The sequence below is a fragment of the Anser anser genome (assembly GCF_964211835.1).
Source record: "Anser anser genome assembly, chromosome: 8".
NCBI classification, from domain to species: Eukaryota; Metazoa; Chordata; class Aves; order Anseriformes; family Anatidae; genus Anser; species Anser anser.
In genome coordinates this window covers 25,990,898-26,007,001 of record NC_139728.1, presented here as the reverse complement: position 1 = coordinate 26,007,001, position 16,104 = coordinate 25,990,898, and the positions used below count along the sequence as shown (strand labels likewise).

At 44.8% G+C, this 16,104-nt stretch overlaps 2 protein-coding genes across 3 annotated transcripts; both read left to right on the top strand.

The window, feature by feature from the left end:
• Nucleotides 1-61: 61 nt before the first annotated feature.
• Nucleotides 62-12,596, top strand: TXNDC12 (thioredoxin domain containing 12). The gene is made up of 7 exons (XM_083847046.1): nucleotides 62-195; nucleotides 2,269-2,329; nucleotides 8,338-8,390; nucleotides 9,099-9,172; nucleotides 9,718-9,787; nucleotides 9,877-9,960; nucleotides 10,403-12,596. Exons 1-7 carry the CDS (start codon nucleotides 108-110, stop codon nucleotides 10,480-10,482), a joined length of 510 nt encoding a protein of 169 aa, XP_083703172.1. The 5' UTR covers nucleotides 62-107; the 3' UTR covers nucleotides 10,483-12,596.
• On the top strand, nucleotides 2,353-5,857 carry KTI12 (KTI12 chromatin associated homolog). 2 transcript variants are annotated; one of them, XM_083847038.1, is made up of 2 exons: nucleotides 2,353-4,063; nucleotides 4,133-5,857. In XM_083847038.1, exon 2 carries the CDS (start codon nucleotides 4,465-4,467, stop codon nucleotides 5,176-5,178), a length of 714 nt encoding a protein of 237 aa, XP_083703164.1. In that variant the 5' UTR covers nucleotides 2,353-4,063; nucleotides 4,133-4,464; the 3' UTR covers nucleotides 5,179-5,857. The 2 variants fall into 2 exon arrangements, with proteins under 2 accessions (XP_083703164.1, XP_083703165.1); XM_083847039.1 differs by having other exon boundaries at nucleotides 2,353-4,186; nucleotides 4,292-5,857.
• Nucleotides 12,597-16,104: the final 3,508 nt, after the last annotated feature.

Below are 16,104 nucleotides of genomic sequence, written 5' to 3'. Positions count from 1 at the left end.
AAAAAAAAAGAAAAAGAAAAAGGAAAAAAAAAAAAGAAAAAGATCACCGGAGCCGGTCCTACCGCGTCTCGGAGATTCAGGGTCCGCCCGGGGGTGCCGGCGCCGCCATGAAGGCTCAGCCCGCGGCTGTCTCCATCTTCTGCCTGTGCCTGCTGCTGGCGGCCTCCGCAGCCGCCTCCGAAGGGCTCGGAAAGGGTCAGGCAAACGTTTCCTTCGTGCTTTCCTCTCACCTGCCGGCATTGCCGGGGAGCCGGGCGCGGGGGTCTCGGCGGCGAGGCTGGAAGGGGACCGGGGGGGGGGGACCGGGCTGGGTACCCCAACCCACCGGCACTGCCTCCACAGCTCCCTGCAGCTGAGGGAGGTGCTGCCCTTCGGTACAAGGCGGCCTTTGAGCGGTCTTTGCCGTTGCAGCTTTTTTCTCCAGTTACACCCAAGCCTCCGGGAGCTGCCCCGCTCTCAGGCAGCGCAGCCCCTCGGCGTCCCCGCTCCGGCCGCTGAGGTGCGCGGCGGCCCCGCCGCTGGCTCTTGGCAGGCGATGAATGGCACTTCCCCGGCTTCCCTGCTGCCTGGCCGCTCCTCGCCTTCCCTCCCCGTGTAATTAATTGCCGTGGTTAACGGCTGGCTCAGGCACGGCTCGCCAGGGACCCGAGCTTCACCCTGGGCGGGCTGCCCCGCGGGTGAATCTCCCAGGGCTGTGGTAACGCGCCTGGATCGTGGTCAGCAGGGCCTTGTGGTGCGAGCCCCCATTATTTCCGTATCGGGATTGGCAAACTTTCATTCTGCGGTTAATCGACTCTCATTCAAAATAAACAGGCTGTAATGTTTTGCGTAATGCTTTAAAAAACAGACTGAAGCTCATCACAAACTGATTTTTAGTTTTAAAGAAGGCGCTTTCTTGCTTAGAACAATAGAAGATTTCCCGTGTTTGAACACGTTGGCCTTTGCGATACCTAATGTGTCAATATTCTGAGTAAACATGACTTCTGCTAACCCAACAGCTTTTAGCTCCGCTGCCTTCAGCAAGTACGAACACAGCCTCTTGTCTGCAGCTGACTGCCACGGATACGTATACACGGACGTGGAGGGGGCATCTCCGCCTTACTATTAGCACAACTAAATATTTGATGTGTTGCATCATACATGGTCATGGCAGTTCGTATCGGGAGATAAGCTAAGGTGATAAAAATACTGTGCCAGCAGTTCAAACTTCCTGGATGCTGAAGTAAGGAGGCACTGCTGGTCCTGCACTCAGCTTTCTTCAGCTGCCTTGCTGCAGGTGTCTACTGGAGGCAATGTCCACTTGCCGTTTTGACAGCAATGGGCAGCCTGTGGCTCCTGGTCCCCCTGTAGCTCCCAAAATCTGCCCCCTCAGTGAGGTTACAGTCTGTCCCAGGCATTGGGGGTTGCTGAGTGAGCCTCAGCGATGGGAAGGGGCATGCCACGGCTGATGTTTGCTCTTTGAGCACAGCCCCGCGTTACTGGAGCGATGAGACCTCTGGGGAGGTCTTCAAAGGGGTTTCCCCTCTGAACAGTTCCCAAATCTCCTTCATCTCAGCTCTCCGTGTGGCTTTGAGCCACATGATGGTAGTGGTGTGTTGGCTACAGGGTGAAAAAAATGGCAGTCCCTGCTTTACCGTTGTTGACATGGGCTTGTTTGGTTTATCTCAACAGACAAGACGCAACAAGTCTTGTTATCTGCTTGTTGGGTAGAATATTTCCTGCGTTGTTCAGTCACTGTAACATTCAGTAATCTGCGTAACGGGGTTCCTTCTTACTCTTTGGTGACAATTATCATCAGTGGTAGTATTTAACGTAGTAGCTTTAGAGCAATTAATAATCATTTATTGGCCTAGGTATTTTTAAGGCCTAGTTATTTTGTGCTAGTTCACATTCAGTGGGATTTAGGAAGCCAGATGGTGACATGTTTAATTTGTCAGTAATCAGTTAATAAATGTTCACAGATCGAGGAAGAATGGGGAATAATCAGAAGGCACTTCAATTTTAATCTCTGCTCGGGGAATTTTGGTGTCCTTTGCATATGTGTAAATATTCATGACTCTGTGGTTTGTTTTTGTTAATTAATTTCAGTGGGATTCCTTGTAAGACCATGTAGGTTGTAAGTATTCACAGAAGTCTTCCCAGGACTGAGATTATAATTTCCTGTAAAAAAAGATTATATAATGAGTTGAAAATGTTCAAAGGGTTGGACTGTTTTTCTCTGATGATATGTTAAACTATGCAGCATTTATAAACCTTTCTCTCTGGCAGGTTTTGGAGATCATATTCATTGGAGAACACTAGAAGATGGGAAGAAAGAGGCAGCGGCCAGGTATGTTACCTAGTTTTAAATACAGAAAAGTGGCTTTAAAAATTTGTCAAGATTCTGTATCAATCCTAAATTTAACCACAGAAAATACTAATTATTAACAAATATAAAGATGGTTTAGGAGACTATTCAGATGTGGAATTAAATTATTGAAGTTCTATCATGTCTTTGAAAAGAAAATATTTTTGAGCATTTGTCACAGTAAAGATATGGATCCCAAACCCACAAACACATGCGTTAGTGGTACTCAGTCCTCTTGAACTCAGCAGTGCTGATAGTTTCCATCACAGTGGATGTACCTATGTAGATTTGAGATCTCGACATAAGACAACTTGTTTTGTTACTGTCTGCAAAAAGAAGTTTTAAACTATAGTAAACTTATAAGCTGTTTAAGTAGAACCTTCTCTAGGTTAAGTTCTATAACAACACTGTCTCTATGAAAAGATTTTAAAAATGACATTTTGACATATTTTTCTCAGAATCTCTTCTTGTTAAAAGGTGAGGAAGAAATTTGTATGCTTATAAATTCTACTTACATTTTTAAATTTATAACCTAGATCTTACAATGTTGACATTAGTGGAAGTTCCTTATGCTTTCCAGGTTTGTAGTTTAATTGAATTTTGCTCTCAAACTGATCTACCTGTTGATTTCCACTCACTGTGCAAGGTCTAGTCATATTAACACAGATGGTACTGTTCAGAAGTCTAGCAAACATTTATAACTGGATATTTTAGCATTCATTTGATATACATGTACAAAAAAATAGACAATTTCAGTATTTGCAGGAACAATTGTAGTGTTACCTTGCAACAAAGCAGAGGAAGTTTTTAAATGGCACAGATAAAGGAGGGAGTGCTTAGGCAGGATGAGCATTTGTTCTCACAATCCCCCCTGGGCAGCAATGGATGTGATGCACACTTGTTTTTCCTTGCTAGAAACACAGACCTGCTCACTTGATGCAGGTCAGCAGTCTGACCTTAGGGCTGACGATTAAAATTACATGAAATTATCTGTTATGTAGCAAGATGTATTGGGGACAATAGTACAGGAAGTTTCAAGACTAAATCTGGTTCTGTAAATAGCACTCCTTGGATGTCTTGGAGGTCCTGGAAACGGCGTCTACATACGCTACAGGTCATTGTGGAGATGGAGGAATTTTGTGCAGTTCTCCTATGAAGAAAGGCTGAGAGAGCTGGAGCTGTTCAATCTAAAGAAGAGAAGGCTCAGGGGTGACCTTATTGCAGCTTTTCAATACCTAAAGGGGGCTTATAAAAAGATGGAGAGCGGCTTTTTCCTCAGTCATATAATGACAGGACAAGGGAGAATGGTTTTAAACTAAAAGAGCAGAGATTTGGATTAGATGTTAGGGAGAAATTCTTCACTCAGAGGGCTGCCCAGAGAGGTTATGGATGCCCCATCCTTGGAGATGTTCAAGGCCAGGTTGGACAAGGCCCTGGGCAACCTGACCTGGTGGTTGGTGTCCCTTCCCATGGCAAGGGCTTGGAACTGGGTGATCCGTAAGGTCCCTTCCACCTATAACCATTCTATGATTCTGTGTATTTCTGAAAGCATCTCATTCTCGAAGCTAACTCCAGCGCAATTGTACTTTTAAACAAAACAGTTCGCAAACTGGCAGCACCGCACCAGGGGCTGTGTGGTGATTTCGGTGTCACACAGTGCCAGGGGCTGTGTGGTGATTTCAGTGTCACTGTGCCGGGGGCTGTGTGGTGATTTCGGTGTCACCATGCCAGGGGCTGTGTGGTGATTTCGGTGTCACTGTGCCGGGGGCTGTGTGGTGATTTCAGTGTCACTGTGCCAGGGGCTGTGTGGTGATTTCGGGTGTCACAGTGCCGGGGGCTGTGTGGCAATTTCGGGTGTCACTGTGCCAGGGGCTGTGTGGTGATTTTGGTGTCACTGAGCTGGGGGCTGCGTGGTGATTTAGGGTGTCACAGTGCCGGGAGCAGCCTGCTGGCTCCCCACGCCGCCCCTCTGTGAGGGGACCCGCACAGTGCCCTCTGTGGCGGCGCCCCGTGGCCGCTCGCAGGCCGTGCCGCCATGGCGACGGGCCGGAGCCCAGCGGAAGCAGTCGCGGCCCCGTCCGGGTCAGGATGGCGGCGCGGCGGGCGCTGAGGGGAGGATGCCGCTGGTGGTGCTGTGCGGGCCGCCGGGCAGCGGCAAGAGCCGGCGGGCGGCGGAGCTGCGGGAGGCGCTGGACGGCCCGGAGCGGCGGGCGCACGTCGTGACCGAGGCGGAGGGCGGCCGGGCGGCGCTGCGGGCCGAGGTGGAGCGGCGGCTGAGCCGGCGGGACGTGGTGATCGTGGACGCGGGCAACGAGCTGCGGAGCGGCCGCTACGAGCTGTACTGCGCGGCGCGGCAGGCGGGCACGGCGCTCTGCCTCCTGCACTGCGCCGCCGGCCCCCCCGAGCCGCCCTTCGAGGCCCCGGACCCCCGCAACCGCTGGGACCGGCCTCTCTTCACCGTGCGGGGCGAGGAGCCGCTGCCCCTGGCCGAGATCCGAGCCGCCCTCTTCGACAGCACCCCGCCGCCGCCGCACCGGGCCACCCGCAGCCAGCCGCTGCAGTCGTGCGAGTTCCTGCACCGCCTCGACCGAGCCACGCAGGACGTGGTGGCCGCCGTGATGGCCGCCCAGAGGAGCGGGGTGCTGCCCGGGGAGGCGGTCCGCGTCCCCGGGGTGGTGGAAGGGCTGGTGCTCACCCGGCCCGTCGGCATGGCCGAGCTGAGCCGGCTGCGCAGGCAGTTCATCAGCTACACCAAGATGCAGCCCAGCGATGAAAACCTGCCCCAGCTGGCCAGCATGTTCCTGCAGTACCTGAGCCGCAGCATCCAGTGAAGACGAGGCCCCGGGCCAAAGCGCTGCCAGCAGCAAGAGCGTGCCTCCCAGCCGCGGACCCGAGGAGCTCGTGGCCTGCCTGTCGCATATCATGACACATGACAGCAGCAGGATGCCGTGGCCCTGCAGCAGCTGCTGACGTTTTACTGCTAAGAAGATCCCTAGGGAGGCTCTCGTGCCACCCTCCCCACCGCATTCTCCCCACGTGTGTTTTTCCAAGAGGAGGCCTTGTTGCATCCCCAAGCAAGTGAAGTCTCCTGTGGAGACCTACACCCCGATAATCATGTCGTATCTAAATGTCAGAGCCTGAAGATAGAGACCATAAGGAAAACTTGTCCACTGTGCAGTGGCTTTGTGTATGTTGTGAATAAGAAGATTGCTTTTCCAAGGCTGTCTCCAGATATGTCAAACTGCAGAAGGGACTTCAATTCCCAGACTGGAACAGGCTGTATTTTTCGGATATAACTTCAGAAAAATCCTATTGAACCTAAGAGATAGATTTGCGAACTCAGCACAACAGAAGGGTGCTGGCTTAGCCAACTTAAACCTCTCTATTTCAGGTTTAACAATAAAATGTGCCTTAAATGGAGTAGATTTAATTTACCCGTGGGACTATTTTATTGAAATAACGTGCTATGGCATTTCTGTGCAAGGTCATCATTAAATGCTTTTAAAATCACTAATTGTTTCAGAATGAGTGCTCTTGTGCTCTTCGAAGAAGGATGAACTAAAATGGCTGTTTCTGCTCTGGGTGAAACTCTCCCTAAGTCTGTACTGGCTGTGACTGGGTAACTCATTTTTGTGCTTAGTTTCAACAATTTCAGTATTTACTACTCATATGGCTTAGATATACTTTTCACTTTCTGGTGGATGCTTCATTCCTCATTTAAATAAATGTCGTTGGGTTCTGATTTTAATTGTATTTATAGTGCTACCTGGGAGGAAATTGTAAAGTGGGGCAAGAAGGGTTACTTCATTGATTTGCATGGCATTGGCTATTTATCTGGCATACCAGTTGCTAAATGGACTTAGGCATTTCAGAACTGAGAAATGACTACAGAAATGTTTTGATGTAAATAAAATTAATTTCCCTGTCAAAGAGAATAAAGGTGAGGAAACACGTGCAGTATCTCTAAAACTTCTGTGAGTTCTCTCTGGCTAAGAGTTTGTATTCCAAGACTCTGAGCAATTGCATTTAAAATCTGCATTGAAAATCTCTCAAAAAAAAAGTATGACGCAGTACCAAAGATCAGGTGTTTCTGGTAACTCTTCTGACGTGAAGATCCTTGATGATAAGGACAATGCATATTTTCCAGACTTAAATCAGCCTCATCTTAAGGAAGGAGCAAAATCAGGTTGGACTGTATAAAAGCTGAAGAAAGTATATTTTTGTCATCAGGCAGAAGGCACAGATGTAATATGAGCTTTACCAGGGAAATGTGTATTCTTGCTCCTCATTGCAAACAAAGTCCTATGTAAAGAAGATGACAGCAGTCATTTAGTTATAAATGCCAGGCTTCTGTTTGAACTACTCCAAATGTTCCTTCCTTCCTTCCTTTCCACCCTTTACTGGTCCTGAAAGCTATAACTTAAAGCTGATAGGGATTTCTTTTCATACCAATCTGCAGCTGAAGAAAAACTTGTCTTTCAGTTCTTCTAGTCATTATTTGCCATTGTTCACAGTGGTGTTTGCTTGGCATTACCTGAAAGAAGTATCTATGTAATATGTTCTCTGTTTACCTTTCTAGATGCCTTCTTTTCCTTTGCCTAATTTTAGGTTGTTCTTACTATTTTGAAAGCTATATCACTATTACTAGCTTCCCTTGGATACTCTTCCATAGCTAAAGGGAATAAATGGGAAGAGAAAAGGGATGAGATTCCCAATTCCTTGTTCTTAGTCTTCTGTAGTTTATTGTGCTAGTCTGCTTTCACTAGCTGAGCTGTTTGAAAAGTGTTTGTAAGGACTTCCACATGCAAACAGTGTTGAGGTAGATGTTGTACTACCTAAATGTGTTCAATAGCAATAAAAATCACCTGTAAGTACGTCACTTTTTTTGTTAGAAACATAAACTTCATGTAAAATAGTCAAGATATGTTACTGAGAGCAGTGAAGTGAGGGATTAATTGAGTCACCAGCATTTACAACAGGAAATATGTGAAATTCTTCGTGTTTAAGGCCTCTTTGTCTAATCACATAATGCAGCCTGAATACATTACAAAGGAGCTTAGAGAATTCAAACTTGTTAAGCTTGAATTCGTCAGAAGGCGAAATGCTAAGGGGATTTTTTAGAACAAGGTTAAATGAGACATATCTCAGGCAGTGGAATCAACCTCCAGGTAGTGTAGGTAGTGAAGGTCAAGTGAAGTCTTTGGCAAGAGAGATGGAGAATAATATTCACATGATGTACTTGATATGCTGAACTTAGTACGCTGGGTTGTCCTGTAAGAAGCATTTCTCTATATTCATTCTGCAGTGAACTTAGGCTCTTCACTTCGGTCCTTCTACCTTGTACTTTATTTAGGCTGCAGTTCCACACAGCTCCCTTCCTTCTTGGTCCTGGCACTTCTCACACTTGTTTCAGCATACCAGCATGTGGGAAACTAGCCTGGAAGCTGACAGGTTTTCCAGGTTACTGTGTTTGATTATTGCTCAGTGATCCCAGATCTTAATCATGGGAGGCTACAAAAGAAGTGTCTGAAACACACAGACCGTGATGAGGAGAGGGATGGATGGATGACGGTCACCCATTGCATTGGCTTAAGTGGCTGTGCAAATCCCTTCTGAGATCTCTTACGTAGCTGCTGTGACTAACCCTTGCCTTTTTTTAAAAAAAACACATGACCAATTATGCTTCTATGCATGTCTGAACTAATGACAGCAAACCTTCCAAAAAGGAAGTCTCCTACTCCACAAGAGTCATTGGTTGGCATTTCTAATAAATTATTTGGGCGTGTGTTTAAGATTGGAATACTTCTTGCAAGACAGCAAAACCTACAAACGCAGATGAATCCCTCTGCATCGCCATATTTTCTGTTACATATAGCCTTTGTAGAAGGCTTGACTGTTAAAATGTACAATAGAATTTAGAAATAATAAAGTAATAGCTGAGAGGCTTGGCTGTAAGCTTTATTTGACATTTTTTTTCTTTTTTTTTAAAGTGGTTTGCCTCTTATGGTTATCATCCACAAGTCTTGGTGTGGAGCTTGCAAAGGTGAGTGTATTTAACACTAAAGCTTGATGGAATTTCTCATGAACTTTTGTATGCAAATTGAGTAACATGAGAAACATGAACTTTGCATTCAAAATGCAGTTAGCTGTACTTGTATTTCATTTGGAGCGGTGCAATATCACACCGCATTACCTGTTAGCGCTGCCAAAAGCCAGTCATGCCTGAATGCCAGCAAAGTAACATGAAATGCTGCACGTCTGTAGTGGCTGCAATTTTTCCTGCACTTGGCTATAAAAATGGGAGGGAAGGAATGATCTCTGAGAATTAAGAGATTGCCCTTATATTGCCCTTACTTTCGGCTGGTGGTTTTAGAAGGTGAGGCTTTTTCTCTCTCAGCATCAGAAAGGAACAAGCTAGTCATAATGACTAGGCTGAGGCTGAACTAGCTGAGTAAGAAATGGTTTAAAGCAAGCTTTTTGCTTCTGTTCCGTTGGTTCCAAAATGAGTGCATAAGTCTGTTGGCCAGGCTTCATCATGTGGCAGCTCAGCAGGGATCGCTTTAGTTACTGCCTCTTCTGAGCCTGGCTTGAACAGCTTGATACATACATTCCATTTACCTACTGCTCATTGAAAATCACTAGCTCTCTAGAGGCAGGAATGGAGTAGAGACTTTGATGTTGATCTGAAAACCTGAAATATTTTCTGTATTTACACATCTCTCTCTCTGTCTCTCCCTCCCTCCTTAATTAGCTTTGAAGCCAAAGTTTGCTGAATCTAAGGAGATCTCTGAACTTGCCCATAATTTTGTTATGGTCAACCTCGAGGTACGCTACCCTCTGATTGTATCCATGTTACTGCTTAGTAATTAAGTATTTGGAATCCTCATTAATTGGTTGCATCTGTTTTTTGTCTTCGTCCTAACCCTTGCACTCCTGAGTAGGTATGCAGGATGATTGATGCAGCTAATTGTTTTTATTTTTTTTTCAGTATAGTTTTATTAACTGTGTTTATAAACCTGACTCTGTGCTTGTCTCTTTAACAATTTCTACCATCTATCAGGCTGTTGCCACTGTAAAGGAATTCGTATTCATTCTTTCCTGATGTATAAAACATTTCTAAACCTAAGCAATGTTTAATGCAAATTGACAGGAAAAAAAAAGATTACTTTCACAAATTATACTTGTTTAGGTGGAAATAACCTTATTTTCTTTGAAAGTGGAAGATACTGCAGTACCTATTGTCTGTTCAAGTTGTAAATTGCTCAGGGTAAATGGAATCTGAAGGCAATAGCTTGCTTCTTTAAAACGAGTACTGTGTTTTGTTAGATAGCTTGCTAATACATTCCCTCTTTTCTGTCTTGCTTCGATAGGATGATGAAGAGCCAAAGGATGAAGCCTTTAGTCCTGATGGAGGTTACATTCCTAGAATCCTTTTCATGGGTAGGACATTCACAGCTTTTGTATCCACTCAGAGGATCATGTTCTTACTGTTGCCACCTAAATTTCCTCTTTGATCTCTTGTTTCATAGACCCCAGCGGAAAAGTTCACCCAGAAATCATAAATGAGAAAGGAAACCCCAGCTACAAGTATTTCTATACCAATGCTGATCAAGGTATGTGAAAAATAATTTGAAGTGTTTTTTTAGTAATGTGAAGCTCTGGGTGTCCCCTGAGTGAAGGACAACACCTTCACTTTTTTGTGGAGAAAAATGCTACATCACAGCATAACTAGGAGCTGTTACACAGAGTGACTCTCTGTGCTTTGAGGAACCATGTTCAGAATCATGATTCACCTTAATACCTACCGTAATGTCTCTAGGACCTAAGCTGCCTCCATTTGTCACATGGAAAATCATCCAATTCATAAATAGTTGGGAGAAGAGCACAGGCCTGATTTTTGTTTTGTTTTTGTTTTGTTTTCCCTTGGGTTGTTTTGTAGATTTACATTCTGTGTACACATATAACTCTGTGTTGATTTAAAATACATTCATTACCATTATCTTGGTGTTTTTGTCTTTAGATTAATAGTTGATCTCTCTCTGTCTGATCTTGCAGTTGTCCAAGGGATGAAGGAGGCCCAAGAGAAGCTCACAGGTGATGCTTTCAAACAAAAACACCTGGGAGATGAACTATAATGAATACACTGAATGACGCTTTCCCATCACTTCAAAACTCTAAAAGGCAATGATTAAACTGACCAAGAATGTAGATGCACTGGAGGGACATAATTCTCCTGTCAACAATGTTAGGTTAAACCCTGTTTGGAGTTCACACACATGCATCACTTTCAGTGTTATCTCCTCCTCTGCCTGGCTGTGTGTACTGTAATGATTTTTTGCAACCAGATAATGTGCAAACACATCAATTCATGTGTTTGAGCAACCACTAATATTGGTGTTAAAAGGGAGGTGTGTAGGGCAGAACATTCATTTGAAGACAAACAGTGTGATTGGAATAACTAGAAGTAGCCGACATTTTGACGCTTAATCAGGGTTGGATCCCTCTTTTCTCACTGGTATTATTGTGTGATCCCATTGTTTTACTGGGGATTCATATGAGTGGGACATGTTCCTGGGCCAGGTGTTTTCTAGACATCCCAAACCATAAATTTTGCCACTAAGCCAAGTAGAGTAAATTTCATCAATGTCCAAGTAGCATGTAAAATTATTAGCTCTGCAAACGTATTTTTATGTAAGACTCTGTGATTCATCCTTATTTGCCTTTGGGCAGAAACTGAACTTACTCACCTTTTGATTGTCTTACTGAGTGAAGGTGGGTTATGTTGAAGCATTACAGGGAATCCCCTTTTATTCTTTGAATGTTTTTGGCTAATGCCTTGCCATCACATTGTACTGTATTTTTGTACCAGGGTGAAAAATTAAACCTTTTTAAACATAAGCATGCAGACAGTGTTTTTTGATGAAGGGCATAGTTTTCCATTCTTAAAGACTGGGGAATATATTTGTGTTTATGTTGCAGTGGTTATTAGTGTTGAATGTCACAGCTGAAGAAGGTTTCTCCTTTATATAATTAAAATACAACAGTTGCTTTTCATGTAATTGTAATTCAGCCATTCTTACACTTGAGGTTGAGGTCGAGGTTATACCTAGTGTTTATCTACTGGAACTGAGAAGAAAAATAGAGAGGAAAAATCCCCTCTCTCTACCTGCTGGTAAGGGTGCATCATTGGTTCATGTTCAACTTGTTCTCCACCTGGACCCCTACATCCCTCCTGCAGAGCTGCTTTCCAGCCTGTTGGCCCCTGGCCTGTACTGATACATGGGTTCTTCCTCCCAGGGGAAGAACTTTGCATTTCCACGTTGAGCTTCCTGATAGTCCTCTCTGCCTCTTTTTCCAGCCTGTTGAGGTCTTTCTGAATGGCAGTACAAGTGTCTGGTTATCAGCTGCTCTCCCAGTTTCATATCATCTGCCAGATCCCAAGCGTGCGATCCATCTGTCCGTGCAGGTTGCTAATGGAGATGTTGAAGTGTCCACCCCTTGGTCACTCCACTAGCGACCAAACCCTTTGAGCCCAGCAGTTCTATCAGTTTCAGTCCACCTCACTGTCCATTTACGTAGCCTGTGCTTCAGTTTGTCTGTAAGAATGCTATGGGAGACAGTCAAAAGCCCTTCTAAAGTCTTAAAAAAAAAAAAAAGGAAAGTCTTAGTCTTAGACTTAGTAAAGCCAGTATAAACAACACCCACTGCTCTCCCCTCATCCACTGAAATAGTCATCTAAAGGAAAAAATCCTGTCCAAGAGGCACTTGCCATAACTTCCAATAACAAACACAGAGAGATAATTTTCTACAGATAATTTTTTTAAAAGCTACCTGAGGATGTTAGTTGGGGAAAATTGTTGGATACAATAAAAGCAACTTGCCTACTGAGTCCATTTTTACTGTTAGTGGTGGTATGAATTTTACTTTCCAGACCATTCTGCCTTAAAGGGATTTTAGACAGTAATACTCAATTGAGCACTAAAAGACAAGGACTCAGTGGAGATAATGGGATTATTGCACATTGCAATTACCCTGTTCAGCTACTAAAAGTTATTATACAAGTTTTATACTCTGCTCCTCTTGCAAATTGTCTAATAAATTGTCAAATTGAACTCAGCAACTGTTCTCAAGTTGTATCAGCCTTCAAAGTAAATAATTCTATGTAAGTCCTGAAAAATGATTTGTGTTCTGCAAAATTGTATTTTTTTCCCAGATGTATCAGTTGACCTAATAAAAAACAGGTCCTGTCTGATGCTCCGTACTTCATTTATAGCCTTAGATTAACACAACTGTAGAAACTCGTTGCTATGTGTTTTTCTGCTTGCCACCAGGGGGAGGACTCTGCTTGCTCATCTGGGATATGATTCAACAAATAATAATTATGAAAACCAATCTCTGATGCAGAATAGCAGGGTACAACTCTGTGATTTTCCAGGCATGCTTTCTCAGCAGCTCTGCCCTTGTCTTAACTCTGCAGTGAAGTTACAGCCTGTGACATGCACATCATTTGTCCCAAAGCCTTGCTTTACAAAATGCTCTGATGTCAGAAGCAAACATTGCCTCAAAGTGATTTTTAGAAAGCTGTCCATCTACGGAGATCTCCCTTTGGTAACAGTTGTGGGAAGTGTACTTCATCATTTACCTTTAAGACCATTCTTACTCAAAATTAATCTCCATCACCACTACTCTGATGCATCCCCATTTTCTCTGGCTACCTGCTAGTTTTATACCTGGAAATTTTAGCCACTAATTCCTAATGCAGATTCTTTACACCCTTCTGCTTTTTGATCTAGATCAGGTGAAAAATACCGGTTGGCATTTTCTGCCATGCAGAGGGATACATCTTGAACCTTTCTCCCAAGAGCTGCTGTATGTATATTGTGTAACTTTATGCATGCAAGCAACTCCATGGGGTTTTGGGGAGCTTCTTACAGGTCACTGTTGTTGTAGTTGAGTCTAAAGTTAATTATACACTGCAGCAACTCAACAGCGCACAGTAACCAAGGCCTCAGATTAGTTTGCCCCCATCAGCTTCATTTTGTTTTCATATCTATTTGCATATGACTTGCAGTAAACCTCCATCCTTACGTAACTTCTTTAGATACATCACAGAAATCCCCTTGGATTCTCAGCTTCTCCATTTATGGGGATAACAAAACCCAAAGACACTTCAAAATTCTTAGTATAGACACAGGGAAGTGCCAGGCCAAATCAATCTCGTGTAAACAAACATGCTGTCAGCTCCCTTCTTCCCAGAAACAACCCACAGAGGAAAAATGCAAAGTTAATTAAAGAGTGACTAGATTGCAGCTAGCCATCTGGCTGCTTAGGAACAGAGGTTGCTCTGTGCACCTGGGGCTGAGCAGGCTTTAAGGAAGTGTCAGCTAGAGGCTCGGGAAACCTTTCCTTCACCACGCTTCACAGCAGGGAACAAAAGTGCAACAGGGAGGAACGCCAGCACTGCCAGAGCAACCCGTCCGTCACTCTGGCATGCTGAGAGTTTAGGAGGTACTAGTCAAATGCACTTTCATCCCCATGTCTGTTTGTCTGCCATCATATCTAACTTGTATCAAACTGCTAATGAGCTTCATTCGTTGTCCTCACATACAGCTTATGCAACGAAACAGCTCTGCAGTGAGGTACTAGTAAGCCTGTGTGGATGCAAGCCATGTATCCGTGGAGGTGATGGAACTTTTCACTGCCGATTCATGTGCATTTCAAGGAAAGGGTAAGGTTGATCTAAAAGGTTGCATCCCTCTTCCAGAGAGCTGTGTAAGTTGTCTTGGGGGCTAGCTAGCAGGTGAGTTTGCTGTCTGAAGGGAACCAAGAAGCAACTATGAAGGTCTGTTAACTGGTGAAAGTCACTTTCTCTCAAAACTATCTGGCATATTATTAACACATTCCACCTTTCTTTCTCCAAGAAACAGGTGCCAATTTGTTAAGCAGTTTAGTCAGATAAACTCAGTTTGCTTTTCCTTTCAAAGTTTGTCTAGCGTAAGGAGTGGCTGCGCACAATTCCCAGGCCTGCCATTGTCTGGGGAACACCACTCCTAGGAGAGGTGGCGATTCACTCCTGCGCCGCCAGCCCGCTGCCACCACGTCAGCGTGCTGAGGAGGAGGCATCTCAGCTGCCAGCCAGTTCCTGGGGCTTGTCACCTGTCGCAGGCAGAGGGGACAGGGTGCGAGGCTTCTGCGATCTCCTCCAGGTTTTGCCAAATATGGCGTAATTTTGTAATGGCTAAATTTGAGCTAGATTCCTTTAATTAGGGGAGAGAGAGAGAGAGAGAGAGAGAGAGAGAGACCAAGCTTCTCCATTCATAACTACCCTGGAAGCAGAAACTGGCTGACCTGTGCTTTAAGTGTTCCAGGTTGTGACTCAGAGCAGCAGGAAACGTGACACGCCACTGGTGCTGGCACTCGTCCCGGGGACAGGCGCAGAGCAGCCCATCAAGCAAGGTGCAGGGAGCACGCAGGGTACGTCCTGGGCATGGGATCACCGAGGGGTGGCTGCTGTCAAAACAATTGAGCATTTCTGAGCTGCTCCCGTGTTCTCCTTCCTCCAACCAACACAGGTGACTCCTCCCACATCTCTGCGATGATGTGGGGATGATGGGGAGACAACTTGTTAGAGTTTCCCCCTTCTCCAAAGGGCATGATGCCATTGCTGCCACCCCAGGGAACGGGATGAAGGCCTGTGGGAGCTGGGCTTCAGGGCAACACAGGCTGGACTGTGTCTGGCGAAGGCTGTAGGTAACCAGTTGCTGGTTAGAAATTGTTTACTGGTATGTACTCATTTTTGAGCCATTTAGCACAAGCACTGTATGGGGGAGGTAGAAGTGCTGCAGAAATATTAATTGGTGAGAACTGCAGATGTTCTCCCTGCTTTCTGAGCATGTTTCAGGACACAACATAACATGCTGTGCATAAGAGAAACTCTGTTGGCAGCACAGTCAAATTTGGATGTCACTTTATTGTGCAGTTTCTGGTATGATCCGTTTGCAAACAACATTTTTAAGAACTTTGGTGCACTAGCTCTGATGAAGAGAATGAAATTCACACACCTCTTGGAGAGACAGCATGGGGCATACATGCTGCTTTTTCCTCACTGAAGTGAGGAAGTGCCTGGATGTGTGCTACCTATTCAAACAAAGATGATTTGGTTTTCTTCTTGCAATTGGCATGTTTTCATTGAGCTTCCCCAGACGACAGCTGGTAATGAGCTGAAGCCATTGCTCCATGTGCAAACAGTGCTTCGATGAGATACTGTTCTTCCTATGTGACCAGAGCTTATCATGAGTTTAGAGAATGAGCCTTTTCGACACAGGGTCATTAGTATTATTACTGCTTACAGCATCACCCATAGCAGGGCATCATCCTTGATTTAGGTGCTTTGGTGCTGCTCTTGTTGTAGTCATAGATAAAATACTGTTTTGAGAAAAGAAGGAACTGAAGAGATTAAAATTGTTTCTCTAGGTCAGTTGCATTTTGTGTGGATGCAGTAACTTGAATTAGAAACGTTGGGAGAGTAGTGGAGTATGCATATCATGCTTGATAAATATGTTTGCTCAACTGCTGTGAGAGTTAGTGAGATCCACATGCCAGAAAACAAGATGAAGTGTAACATCTGCTCTTCCCTTCCAACTCCGTGTGCTTGTGGGAGTTCTCTTCCATTCCCTGTCTTCATTTGGCCACCAATAAATCTAAGATAATACAGAACTCCCTCACTGGAAGCCATGTAAGCAACTGATGACCACATA

Coding starts and splice junctions, on each gene's coding strand:
- TXNDC12 (XM_083847046.1), top strand. CDS start 108: ATGAAGGCTCAGCCCGCGGCTGTCTCCATCTTCTGCCTGTGCCTGCTG. Junction 9,173..9,717: donor TTGTTATGGTCAACCTCGAG/GTACGCTACCCT, acceptor TTGCTTCGATAG/GATGATGAAGAGCCAAAGGA. Junction 9,961..10,402: donor CTATACCAATGCTGATCAAG/GTATGTGAAAAA, acceptor CTGATCTTGCAG/TTGTCCAAGGGATGAAGGAG.
- KTI12 (XM_083847038.1), top strand. CDS start 4,465: ATGCCGCTGGTGGTGCTGTGCGGGCCGCCGGGCAGCGGCAAGAGCCGG.